This window comes from Castor canadensis, chromosome 5, assembly GCF_047511655.1.
Source record: "Castor canadensis chromosome 5, mCasCan1.hap1v2, whole genome shotgun sequence".
Classification (NCBI taxonomy): domain Eukaryota; kingdom Metazoa; phylum Chordata; class Mammalia; order Rodentia; family Castoridae; genus Castor; species Castor canadensis.
Window position 1 is genome coordinate 73,722,784 of NC_133390.1, and position 14,218 is coordinate 73,737,001.

General features: G+C 43.4%; 1 protein-coding gene across 8 annotated transcripts in view; it reads left to right on the plus strand.

The window, feature by feature from the left end:
- Rubcn (rubicon autophagy regulator) overlaps window positions 1-5,282 on the plus strand; it is a 65,302-nt gene extending 60,020 nt beyond the window's left edge. For all 8 annotated transcript variants that reach the window (XM_074073380.1, XM_074073383.1, XM_074073384.1 and 5 more), the window contains 3 exons: window positions 97-250; window positions 1,965-2,058; window positions 2,565-5,282. In XM_074073380.1, the coding sequence (XP_073929481.1) occupies window positions 97-250; window positions 1,965-2,058; window positions 2,565-2,743 (427 nt within the window). In that variant the 3' untranslated portion in view covers window positions 2,744-5,282. The remainder of the gene's footprint in view (window positions 1-96; window positions 251-1,964; window positions 2,059-2,564) is intronic.
- The last annotated feature ends 8,936 nt before the right edge of the window (window positions 5,283-14,218 follow it).

Here is a 14,218-nt window from a genome sequence, read left to right on the forward strand (position 1 = left end):
CTTATCTTTCCTGTTTCTGAACAGGGATTTTTCTACTATCACATGCTATTCAAAATGTTCATTCCCTCTCCATCCTCTTCCCCTCATTATCTGTAGGCTTCTGGATGCCTTTGATGCAGTCCCAGGCCATTTAACAGAGGATCTCCACCTGTACTCGCTGAATGATCTGACTGCAACCAAGAAGGGCGAGCTGGGGCCCCGGCTTGCCGAGCTTACCAGGGCAGGGGCTGCCCATGTAGAACGATGCATGGTGAGAAAGTCTCGCTCTACCCTGCATCTGAGCCATTGCTTAGGAATACAGGGTTCTTGCCATTTAGTTTTAGAAACTTGAAATGGCCAATTGACACTGAGAGAGAAACTGGAAAGGGTTGCTGTTCTCTGGGTTGGTGAATAGTGAAGTCATTCAGCTTTAAAGAACCTAAAATTAGAAGAGGAAGAACTTGAGCCAGGCACCAGTGGCTTACATCCTTTGTCTTAGTTACCTGGGAGACTGGGATCAGGAGGATCATAGTTTGAGGCCAACCCAGGCAAATAGTTTGTAAGACCTCCATCTCAACCTGTGGCTGGATATAGTAGTGTGCACCTGCCATCCCAAGGTACGCAGGAGGCTGAGAGAGAAGATCAAGGTTCCAGGCCATCCCAGGCAAAAATGTTTGCAAGACCCCATCTCAACGGAAAAAGGCTGGACATCACAGTGCACATCTGTCATCCCAGTTATTGTGGGAAGCCTAAAATAGAAGGATTGCAGTCCAGGCCAGCCCAGGCAAAAAAGTGAGACCCTATCTCCAAAATAACCAAACCAAAAAGGCTGGAGGTGTGGCACAAGCAATAGAATGCCTATGTAGTAAACACTAAAGCCCTGAATGCAAACCTCAGTACCACAAGAAAGAAAGGAAAAAAAAAAGGAGGAAGCACTGGGGAAGCTGAGGCCAGCCTGGGCTACATAGCAAGACCCTGTCTCAATAAAATCAAGTACAAAAAAAAAATGAGAGAAGGAATTGGTGCTGGCATTGCTCGTGGGTAGTTCTGGGCAAGACTGAGCAGCCTTCCGTAAAGAGTTGTCACATGTGGGAAGAGAACTCTTGATTATACTCTGGAGAGGGATTCTCATGTGGGTCTTGGCTTTATTATTGTCAATCACTGTGACCAAAAGAAATAATTTGCCCTCTCTGAAGTAAACCTCAATTTTCTTTCTTTCTTTCTTTCTTTTTTTAATGTAGCCCAGGCTGGCCTTGAACTCATGATCCTCCTATCTCGGTCTCCCAAGTACTGAGATTGTAGACATGTACCACCACACCCAGGAGCCTCAATTTTCTTGTCTCTAAAATTAAAATAATAATTATACACATTGTTCTTTTCTCTTATATTTTTGCAGATTGATAAAATAATTTATGTGACAGCATTTGTAAACTTTTAAGTCTTATACAAGTGCAAGTTATTATTGTTCATGATATACTTAGTGTGATAGAAATTTAGAAATTCCATTTTTAGATCTGCCCATCTCAGGTTCTGCTGTTTGTGTTTCTGGGGCTGTCCCAGAGTTAGTGCTCAAAATGGGGCGTGTGTAGAGGATCCTGAATAGGTGGGGGAATTAGACATGCTTCATTATAACCTGGCTTGAGGCTGGGTATTATTTTGGGGAAACATCCTTGTCTTCACATTTTATCTTATTAGTAGTGGCTCCTATTTCAAAATAAAGTCATTACCCAGACCAGAATATTGATTATAGGAGGCCCTCAGGGTAACCATTCTTCCCTCCATTTCTTCTCTGCATTGAGAGCCACTGTAGTGGTAGAAGCTTCTCAAGCCTGGGTTTATCTGACATTACCTAGCTCCGGCCCAGGTTTGGCTCTCTTGCTAAATCCATCTCTATTCTCTTTCCTGTAGGCAGGAGAATCCCTTGTCCCCTTCCTAGAGTCTGTCCTCCTGTGACAGACTTTGTTACCTGTCTCTTTCCTCCCCAGCTCTGCCAAGCCAAGGGCTTCATCTGTGAATTCTGTCAGAATGAGGATGACATCATCTTCCCTTTTGAGCTCCATAAGTGCCGGACCTGTGATGGTAAGGACTGGTGCTAGGAGTGGGGCAAACAAAGCTGAACACAAAGTTAATTTATTACCCATGGTCTATCCCAATTGGCAAGAGTTTGGTTTGAAGCTAGGTGCCAATGGTTCATGCCTATAATCCTAGCTACTTGGGATGCTGAGATAGCACAAAAAAAACCACAAAGAAAAAAAGATGGCAAGACCTCATCTCAACAGAAAAAAGTTGCATGTATCCCAGCAAGGGAGAAAGCATAAAATAGGAAGATCGCAATATAGGCCAACTTGGGCAAAAAACAAGACCTGATCTCAAAAGTAACCAGAGAAAGGAGGGCTATAGGCATGACTCAAGCAAGCAGGAAGTCTTGAGTTCAAACTCCAGTACTGCCAAAAGAAATGCACGTCTCTGAGGTTCACACTGGAGCACTGATCCACTGTGATTAGAAGGGGCTGTGGCAGTGACTTGCTTCCAGCCTGAGACAGTACAAATTATTTTCTTCTTTCTCACCTTTCCAACCTGAATAGAGTGTAAAGCATGCTATCATAAAGCTTGTTTCAAGTCTGGAAGTTGTCCCCGGTGTGAGCGGCTGCAGGCCCGGCGGGAATTACTGGCCAAGCAGAGCCTCGAGTCCTGCATGACAGACTATGAGGAGGAACCCACCGAAGCTTTGGCCCTAGAAGCCACCGTCCTGGAGACCACCTGAAGAAAGTGCATTCAGCCCTCTGTCAAGGGGCTAGGGTCACACATGATGCAGAACTGAGCCACCCTTTCAAGGACTTTCCTCACTTGGGGCTTTTTTCTTTTTTTAGTTATTGTCATTTTTTTTTTTAATGACTTGTCTGTTGTCCAGGTATAGTCAACCTTTGTCAGGTTGATGGGTCCAGTCTGTTGTGACAGGTATTTTCAGGCACCAGGTATTACCATCAGAACCAACACATGGGTCCTTAAGTGAGGTTTTGAGTGCCTCTGTCAGTTGATGAACAGTAAGACCTAATTCTTCTGACATCCATGGCCTTTTCTACTTAGGACGGGATCTGGTTGCCACTGCATCTCAAATATCATTTCCACTTTTGTTTTAGTTTCAGAGCTTCTGAGCCACGTCTTTCTCAACCAACTCTTTTCTCCTTTGCTGCTAAAACAGGGATGGAGTTTTCTCTCTCCCAACCTGAAATAGGGTCAGAGTTCCCTGAGGAGAAGCAGCAGAGAATGGGGCTGCATCCTGGGCATTCCACTCAGCTTATTGAGGGACTTGAGAGCCATAAGAACAGAATCATTACTGTCCTAGAATCTTTAGAGACCTCAAGGAGGTAGCCACAACTTCCCTGAGTGAAATATTCTAGGCATAGATGATAGCAGAAGCTGATTTTATGTACTCTGGTGGGTCTGAAGCAAAGAACAGGCTTAGGACAAGCCCATTTGTAGCCAGAACCACAAACATAAGTGAGGCTACAACTGTTGCTTAAGGAACATTTATTCAGTTAGAGGAGCTGTCAGCCTCTTGGGTATTCAGGTCTCTTACTTAACCTAGATCTTGGGTGAAGGTATTGTCTTTCAAGCTCAGGCAAGTCCCTGGTGCCATCCTAAGGTGAAGACAGAAACCTCACCCACCATCTTATTAGTGGGTGCCTTACTATTCTTCCTATGAGATGGCCACTGTGGTTCTGACTAAAGGTAAGGCCCAACTCCATTCTCTGTCCCCTTCCTACAACAGAGCTGGGATCTTCCCTGGTGACTGATCTCTTGCCTTAGTTTCTTTTCTCAAAGTTGGGGAAAAACCTTCCTGTTATTAGTAGTGTTAGAGAACTTGACAATTTGTGAATGTGAATATTCCTGCTTTCTTGAGAAAACAAGAGCCTTTATGCCAATTATGCACTTAACTCCTTATGTAGCCTGGTACTGTATATTCAATCATCCTTTTCATATTACTAATTTTAACATACTCTCCCATACTTTAATATGTATTTTGATGGGAAAAGTTCTTGAATGGGACCAGAGGTATGTTTGTGGTGTTCTTTAAGTCACTATAGCTCCTAATCTCTATGTAAAACACTGGTCAGGGTCACTTTTCCAAGGGCTGGCAGCTCTGTGAACTAAAGCCCACAGCATTCTCATTCTGGAATTGACTTCTTCCTGTATTACCTGTCTTCCCATAGTTGGTTGCTAGTAGAAAAAATTTGCCTTGGGTGCTGCCCCTAGAAGCCAAATAGAAAGTTGCACATGGTTGGTGGAAGCTGACAAGTACCTGAGCTGGAGGTAACAAGGAGTCTCACAAGGAAGTGAGAGAGGCATTGAGGCAATAGCCAGAGCTGAGGCTTTACCAGAGCAAGAGGGAGCATGTAGGAACTGGTTCATGGTGTTGGTTGCTCTGTGGCACACATGGGTTCTGAAGGCTACATTGAACTGGAAGACTAGGGCTATTCTCCTTTCAGTTCATGGTGAAGCTCTGAAAGCCAAGGCCTAGCACCGTTTTGAAGGGCTGACTAGACGCTCTCTTGTCCCTTTAAGACAAGGAATGACCCCACAAAACTCAAGTCTCACAAAGGCTTCAGACTTGAGTTTGTAGAAGTGGTGAGCTCTACTTCCAGTTTTGGTTTAAATTTTGAATCTTTACTCCAAATCACTATACTGGAGGAGAGACATACTCTCTGTGGTTCAAAACTGAACTCAACAATCATATTACATGCTCCTGGTTTTTTACGATTTTTCCTCACCACTCCACCCTACCCCCCATCCCTTTAGATTGCATATGTTTAAGTGCCCCGATACTAGGCTGTCATCACCATCCATATGTCCACTTATTTATTTATTTGAGAATGGGGAAGAGAGGGAAGAGGAGAGATGTTTTGAAAGCACTTTGCAACTTAGCAGTATCTAAGAACCCCCTGCTGTTGTGGGGATAAGCTTCTTAATGCACTGAAGAGTTCCTTCTAAATGACATTGGAGGGGAGAAGTGTTCTTTTCTAAATATAAAGGGAAGGAAACCTTTGCTTACAAGGTGGAGACAAGATTCAAGACACTGCAGATGAGTGGAAGGCAAACATTTTCCACTTAAATGAGGCTGTTATTGACTTTCTCTGCCAAGATTTTAAGAGTTTTTGTTGAATTAACACGAAAGGAGCAAGAGTCCAAATAGAGGTGCTCCATGTGTGTACATGTCATGTTTTGAACTGGATTTCCACTTGCTGTAATTCTTTCACAGCCTAGCAGTTCATGGTCACCATTAATAAACTAAGGAAATTAAAGTCTGCCTCTCATTTACCTGCGTCAATGATCTGAAAGTAGTATCAAGTAGCCATTGTAAAACAAGACATGTCTAAAAAGTCTGGAGGTGATTTTGTGCAATGTGTCTTCCCCACAAAACCCTTTAGATCTCCCCTTATTTCTCCAACCAATATGCCTAAAACCAACCTAAATATACTTCCCCAAACCCAACCATTAGTCACCCAGGTTTGAAAGCTTAGTTGTCTTTGACTTCCTCTCTGAGTCAGGTGGTATGTCTGGCTAGTGAAGCACTGTCTTCTGCCTGCTACCCTGTCATCAAGTCTGTTGGCGTTTTTTCTTTAAAATAAATATATCTTGTTCACTTTCCACCACTACCACACAAATTCAGGTTACTTCACATCTCACTTATCTCTGGTCATGCCTATTTCTTCCTTTGTTCACTCACCAAATATTTGGATCCCTACTATGTGCCAGTTTCTGTGCTAGTAGGGAGCAAAATGGAGGCAGTCTCTACCCATAAGGAACTAAGCCCTGTGAAGGAGACAGACATTGCTTAAAGTCACCAAAATGAATATATACAGTCATCTGTATCTGTAGATTCAAACGCCTATGAGTCAAAAGTATTTGGAAAGTAAGCTAGAGGTGCTGGTACCTGCTTGTTATCCCAGCACTCAGGAGGCAGAGACAAGAGGGTCACAAATCTCAGACCAGCCCAGGTAACAAAGTAAGACCTCATCTCAAAACAAATATTTGGAAAAAAAGAAGATGACAAAAACAGTAAAATTTAAAAGTACAGTACAATAACTGTACCTAGCATTATATTGTACTGGGTATGATAAGTCATCTGAGATGAGTTAAAGCATATGAGCAGCATGTGGGTTTGATGCAGATATTAGGCCTTTTTTTAAAATAACGGGCTTGAGCATCAGTGGATTTTGGTATCCATGGGTGTCCTAGAGCCAATCCTCTGAAGACACAGAGGGACACCTAGAATTACAAGCTCCAAAGAAAAAAGAGCATATGCTGTTAAAAATAATAATAAATAACAATGGAGCCTAATTTAGACTGGAGACAGGTAAGGCCTCTAAGAAAGTGTTTTTTCACCATGCCCCAAAGAATGAGGCTCAGAGTAGGAAGAAAAAGGCTTTAGATAGGGACTGGCACATATGATGATCCTAAAATAGGAAGAACTTGGCAAGAAACTGAAACTAATAATTTTAGTTTTTCTGGTTTTTTTTTTTTTAATTTTAGATAAGGACTTGCTGTATTGCCCAGGCTGGCCTGAAACTCAAAATCCTCCTGCCTCTGCCTCCTGAGTGCTGGGATTTACAAGCATGCACCACTAGGCCTGGCCACAATTTTAGATTTTATTCTAAGCGCATTGGTGCAGTGGACTGAATGTGTCACCCCCAATTTTTTTTTTTTGTCTTAAAACCTTATTCAATGTGATGGTATTTGGAGATAAGACTTCCAACTCCAGAACAGATAAGTCAATCTTTGTTGTTTAATTTATGGTATTTTAGTATTTTCTTGTAGAGTTCAAACTAAGACAATTGCAAGTCATTGGGAGTTTCCTTTAAAGTGTCAGCACCCTCATAGAGAATGAAGAGTGAAAACAGTGCAATGTCCTGGGGAAATGTCTCCGGTAGTTCAAGAGAGAAAATATGTTGGTTTAGACTAGGGTACCATCACTGTCACCTCATTAACCTCTAAGGATTAAGGATAAGACAAAGTCCAAATGTTCTGCTACTATTGGCATGTTTAGCAGGGAACAAAAGGCTGGGGGCAAAATATGGCAAAACACAAAACCAACAATGTCTCAGAAGGGCAGAGACCACAGCAACTCTGGAAACCATGACTGCAGGATTTGCAGACTTTCCCTTGAGCCTGCTGTCAGAGAGACAGGCCACAGAGTAATGGCTGTGTTGGGGACTCACCCCTGAGTAATGCCCATACCAAAGAAAGGGAATCGAGCATGTAGCCATTGTGGCACTGACTGTGCTACTCATCCTGTTCTGTGGACTCAGCTGAGTGTAGGTTTACTGTACAGGAATGGTAAAAAGAGCAAGTAGCATTTTTATAGCACTTTGGTTAAAGTGAGACCCAACTTGGCTTTATTTTTCCTCTGAACGATTGACTTAGAGAATGGGAGAAAGAGGTCACTGACTACCATAAGCTGCTGACTCTTCTGCGCTACAGTCCTCTCCCCTATCCAATATCTAGGTTACCAAACTGCTTACTTTTTTTGAGGGGTGGGGTGCTGGGGTTTGAATTCAGGGCCTATACTTTGCCGGCCCTTTTTTTTGTGATGAGTTTCTTAGAGATGGGGTCTTGCAAACTATTTCCCTGGGCTGGCTTTGAACCACACTCTTCCTGATCTCTGCCTCCTGAGTAGCTAGGATTACAGGTGTGAATCACTAGCACCCAGCCTCAAACTGCTTACTTTTAATGATAGCAACTGCCATGTGGCTTACACTTTGTCCTTGTGAACCTAATATTCTTGGGATGGAAGATGAATGTGAGTTATAAGAATCTGCCTTGCACTAGCCTAGGAGTGTGACAATACCACATTATGCTAAATACTCCCCTGCCTCCTCTCTCCTGTGACCAGCTCTGGAGGAGGAACCAAAGGCCTCTAGAGAGCTGCACCTTTGGCTTTGACAGCACGGCTGATAACAGAACCAGCAAGTAGAGGTAGTGGTTTAAAATAAACCCTGAATGATAAAAAGGTTTGTTAGCCTCTGGGTGGAGTTTTGGGCCCTCTGAGAGGCTACAGCAGACACTGGGGGATCAGCATGGCACAGATGGCCTGTAAACTTGAGGCATCCCCTGGGGAAGTCTGTCCTTTTCTCTCAGGAATTTCTCACCTACTTCTCTTTCCCTTCCCTTTCCTGTAGTTCCCAGCTGGTTTTTTTTTTTTTTAATTTTTATTTTATTCATATGTGCATACAGTGCTTGGGTCATTTCTCCCCCCTGCCCCCCACCTCCTCCTTTACCCCCGCTCCGCGCCCTCCGTTACTCCCCCTTACCCCTCGCTACCCGGCAGAAACTATTCTGCCCGTATCTCTAATTTTGTTGAAGAGAGAGTATAAGCAATAATAGGAAGGACCAAGGGTTTTTGCTAGTTGAGACAAGGATAGCTATACAGGGAGTTGACTCGCATTGATTTCCTGTACATGTGTGTTACACCTTCTAAGTTAATTCTTCTCGAACTAACCTTTTCTCTAGTTCCTGGTCCCCTTCTCCTCTTGGCCTCAGTTGCTTTAAAGTATCTGCTTTAGTTTCTCTGCGTTAAGGGCAACAAATGCTAGTTTTTTAGGTGTCTTACCTATCCTCACCCCTCACTTGTGTGCTCTCGCTTTATCATGTGATCAAAGTCCAATCCCCTTGTTGTGTTTGCCCTTGTCTAGTGTCCGCATATGAGGAAGAACATAGGATTTTTGGACTTTGGGACCAGGCTAACCTCACTCAGAATGATGTTCTCCAGTTCCATCCATTTACCTGCGAATGATAACATTTCGTTCTTCTTCATGGCTGCATAAAATTCCATTGTGTATAAATACCACATTTTCTTAATTCATTCATCAGTGGTGGGGCATCTTGGCTGTTTCCAAAACTTGGCTATTGTGAATAGTGCTTCAATAAACATGGGTGTGCAGGTGCGTCTGGAGTAACCTGTGTCACATTCTTTTGGGTATATCCCCAAGAGTGGTATTGCCCAGCTGGTTTTCTCTCTCTGGCCTACTGCAGGAATGGTGTCAGCCTCCCTGCCAACTTCTGCCCCAAACTCCAACAACACAAGCCCAGAACACTGCTTTGGCACTAGAAGTGGTTATGAGAAAACAAGGAAGTAAAAGACACTTTTTCTTTCCCCTACCCATCACCTCTTGACCATTTTCTTCTTAGAATCTGAAAGAAGACATTCAAACTAGTGATGATGTATTAAGTAGCTAGATTTAAGCAATTTCTAATGTATACATACATCAAAATAGCATGTTGCAACTGTTTTTAAAAAATTCCAACCCGATGCCAACAATGGATCTCTCAACACAAAAGGCTAATGAAGGCTAGCAAGGATCCCTGTGGGGTCATATTCACTGGCCTAAGAGTAATCCATACTTCTCTCACCTACAAAATAAAGTTTGGTTCCTTCCCTGGCACATAAGGGGCCATCAGTATATGGCGACATTGGCTACCTAGCCTCATCTGTTACTCCCTGAACTTTTAGCAGTCCCAAATACACCTTGTTTGTTCCTCCATTTAGGAACTAACCCAGCAGTATCTCAGCTTTCCCTGAGCACATGCTGATCTTTCTGCCCATCTGTGAGCCCTGGGCACTCTGTCCAAACCTGTCAGAACTCTTCTTCATTATTATGTCCCTAGAAGAACAACAAACAAGTAACTAGAATGAGTAAATGAACTGCCAAGTGGCTCTTTGAATGTAAGAAGAGTGCCTGTTCCATGTGGAGGGATGAAACAACCATCCCAGGGCCCTTCATGACAAGGATTGCCTTTGCTGCAGCAGTGGCCCTGACTAACCACTGCTATCGCCTGTCCTCTTTAATCACCTGAGGCTCAGCAGACTTCCCTCTGCAAAAACCCAATGAGACCCCCCCAAAAGACCCAGCACAAGCCCTTCCCAATTATGTCAGAAGAACCCAGGCTGAGGTCTTAGGCAGAAGGGAAGCCCTGGCAGGCGCAGCCCACATCTGCCCTTCCTGGCTGCCTCCCTTTCCTGTGCAGTCACTGGGGTTCTTTAGTCAGGTGGATCGGCTCAGTTCTCTCAGCCACATGGATCTTTGCAGCAACTTCCCTCTTCTGTGTTACTACCAGTTCGAGCATACCACAGGAATAGAACATTCGCCCAAACTTGAGATGAATGTGATGCAGATTGGCCCTGGAAGCTCTAGTCAGATTGCACAATCTATCCTTTAATATGTCCCTGTTGTTTCCTCCCAGATAAGAGCTCCACAGAAGATAAGTTCTATGGATGGGTGGCACCCCCTCAGAGTTCATGTGGGTTCACCTGTGATCACCTTTCTCTACAACTAGGCATGACTTCCAGAGAAGAAGGGGAGATCTACTTGGAAAACATTGTTCTTCTGTTTTTTCCCTCCCTGCCTTGCGATGGGAGTGAGAATAATCAGAAATACACCATAGGGCAAGGACAGTACTGTTCTGACCTCCATTCTAACTATCTCATTTCTTGTTTCTCTGTTGCCACCAAATCTCTGCAGACGCTACTCCCCAAATCTTGATGAACATCTCCTCATCTCATGCCTCCTCCCTCAGCTGCTCTGTTTGCAGTTGCTGCTGCTATGTTTTGTCAAGCAGTCATTATCAGGGAAGATACATTCCAAGTGGCCTTCACTCACTTCGCTATTAATCTGCCAGCTCTTACTTGCCATGGAGGAACTAAACCAGGAGGTATGATAATTTATATGCCATAAGAGCATCCTAGGAATTTAAAAACTCCATGTCTACAATTTTAGTTGAGAGGAGAATGATAAAGCCCTGTGAGCCATGGTTGACACTGACACAATATTCAAAAGTTTGCTGACCACAGATGGGAAAATAGACCACAAAATCTTTAGTTTGTGCTAAGGCCCTTTGTTTAGCATTACAAACTAGCCTGATGTCCAGCAAGTTCTCAAGCTTCTTTTCCCTACTCTTAACTTAGATTTTAGAGCTTCATAGGCAAAGAGTGAAAAAAGCTGTTTAGTAGGAAAAAACACCAGCTGGTCACAGTGTCAGCCCAGCATTCATTCATTCATTCATTCACCCAGCCACCCAGCCCTCATAATCATCTATTGATATTTCTGTGTTCCGGACATCATGCCAAGGCTGTGAATACACAAAAGTCATAGAGCATTGCTCAAAGAGATGTTTACTGTAGCATAATGTGAGCAAAAAAATAATAACAGAAAGCACCCCAAAACAGACACAACCATTAAAACCGCTGGTAATAACAGAAGTGAAAGATTCACGTAGAATACTTAACTGTTGTGGGTCATTGACATTTGAGAAATTCCAGTTGTTTTTGTCCCGGTAAGATCATGTCTGTAGAGGGCTGGGAAGGTTCTCAGAAAGGGGCTCATTGTGATCATAGAATGTAACCACTGGTACGCTGATTCCATGTATTGAGTGCTAGGGTGTGTGTGTGTGTGTGTGTGTGTGTGTGTGTGTGTGTGTGTGTGTGTGTGTGTGATGATGTCATCGTCATTTCAGGTCTATATACTCTACTCAGATCTGGAGTTTAGACACCTGTAGGACTAGAGTTATGTGTCCATATTAGTTTAAAACAAACGAATCATGTCTCCATTCCCACGTAAGCACCAGCTCCTCTTTTGTACAGTGGAATGTTTGCAATTATGTTCTAGGTTGAGTATTCTACAAAACAATAAAAACAGGACTTGGGGGAAAGGTTAGGAAGACCATGATAGTAACATGGGAGGAATCTTGTAACAGTGTTGTATGAAAACAAAAGAGAAGTATGAGTCCAATGCACATGAGTCCATACTGGTACAAATAAACGATTGAGTAAACAAATAAGTAGAGAGGAAAAGATAGGCTTTCTCACAGAAGACTTCCTACCAGCTGCTAGGAAACACATAACCCCAGGTAATCCTGAGATAAACACCAGACAAACCCTACTGAGGAATTGTACAAAATACTTGACCAGTACTCTTCAAAACTGTCTAGGTCATGAAAAGCAAGGAAAGACAGAAGTTGTCTCAGGCTAGAGGAGATTAGGGATACACAATGATTAAATGCAGTATGGTATCCTGGATGGGACATTTGTGGGGAAACTGATAAAATCTGGAGTTTACTTAAAAGTAATGGTGGCAAACGGCTATAATCCCAGTGACTCAGGAGGCTGAGGCAGGAGGATCTTGAGTTTAATTGAGCCCATAGTTAGTTCAAGGCCAGCTGGGGCACTGTAGCAAAATCTTCTCTGTCCAAACAAAAAGTCATTTTATTTCTCTAACCATCTCTGACTGGAACAGGCAGTTCTTTACCTTCAAACACCACTTGGAAATTCTTTCATTCCATTCATTCACTTTTTTGTTGTTCTGTTAGGCACATACTAAATAACAAGGTCACATGAGAAGTACTCTATGCCAGCGTCAATATACATTTTTATATTCCCTATACATTCAAGGGAAAAATTTTTTTTTGCCTTAAAACAAAACAAACCACCTAATTTAGCCTTTGAAATTATAAAAAATAATTGACTACAGATTACAAAGATCACTCTGGCTGGGTATGGTAATTCACATCTATAATCGCAGCGCTCAGGTGAAATCAGGAGAATTTTGAGTTTGGGGTACACAGTGAGAGCCTGTATCAAAATATAAACAAATAAAAAACAAAAAAAATCCCCCAAATACTCTGCAATTCCATCACTCTGGGCTGGAGTACTAGCTCATTTGGTAGACTGCTTGCTTAACAAGTACAGAGCCCTGAGTTCCAACCCCAGTATCACCAAAAAGGAAAAAAAATTCACAAACCCATCATTCCAACAAAACTATACTATTTTGTATATTTCCTTTCTTTTTCTTTTTTCAGCAGTACTGGGTTTGAACTCGGGGTCTCATGCTTACTAGGTAGGTGCTCTACCACTTGAGCCACTCCACAAGTCATTTTGTTTGGTCTTGTTTTTTGTTTTTCTTTTCTTTTTAGAGTTATTGTTCAGGTAGTGTGGCAGTGGTCTGGTCTCAGGTGTACTACAATAGTTGCTGAGAACTTTGTCTTGTGGGAACTTTGTCTCATGCGATTGAAGAATGAAAGTCACAGATGACAGAGTGATCAAAAGAACAGAGTTTGACTTAAACAGAAAAAGACTAGAAAAGCTCCCATATGCATGGGAGGCATCTCAGAAATGCTGAGCCCCCAAGGCCCTTTGTCTAGCGGGTTTTATAAGGCTTTTATTTCCTGTTTGAAGGGAAGTTGGTTGTGTCTCTGTGTTACTGGTTTATTCATGGGATGTGTGTCATCACCAGCCAGTGTGTTCCATGGGGATACTGTGCAAATGCCTCTTTCCCTTCCCAATAGCTGGCTGGGCATCCTATCAGGGCATGGCTCACACACCTTTCTTTCATATGCCTCAGTAGTTTCAAGGTCTGGGCAAATGGTTTTAAGATTCCCCAGACTCCCACACGTGTTTATCTAGTCTCTGTCCTTGGTAAGTTTCCAAGGAGTTCCCCCTGTCTCTGTTCTGCCTGACCATTTTCTGTCTCCTAATGTGTCAGTAAGGGCTCATGTTTTTCCCCTGGTCAGCCATGAGCTCCTCCTACCAACAGCCTCCCGCTTACCTGTGTGAGAAATAGTCTTTTCTATCAAAATCACCATTTTAATTGGCTGTATTTCCGGCTTCTTTGTTCAGATTCCTGCTGAGTCCCCTCCGCCCGTGAGAACTGCCCACTCCACCTCCCCCAGTACGTATAGAATTTCAGTGAGTGGAGAAAATTGTGAACTTTTGATCTGGACCAGTCCAGGTCAAGAGGCAGATTATTCTCTTGGGGATGTAAGGGGAATGGACTACCCCACCCCACTTTGTGCTGGTTTTGCCCACATGCATGCTAGCGCCTTTCTGGCCAGAAGTAAAGTTTTGCGTTGCTGAGACCATTCTTTCTTCCTGTATCTTCAACTGGAATATTCATTTCTAACAAACTTTGGTGCATTGGCCCGGAACCTCAAGTTCCATCCATGCAGAGTCGACTGGAAGCCCTTTCCTCCAGGCAGGCACACCCCTCCACCTCCTTGCGGGGTGGGGTGGGGGTAGGGGTGGAAGTGGGAGAGTGGGGCAGGATATTGGGTGACTGGCACCTCTGGACTGGAGACTCATTTCTGGGTCTGAATTCTCTTAGCAACACAGGGAGGAAGGGCCCACATACCACGGTGGTCAAGCAAATCCTATGCATAGGCCAAGGTTAGAAACGCCACTGGGTGGCAG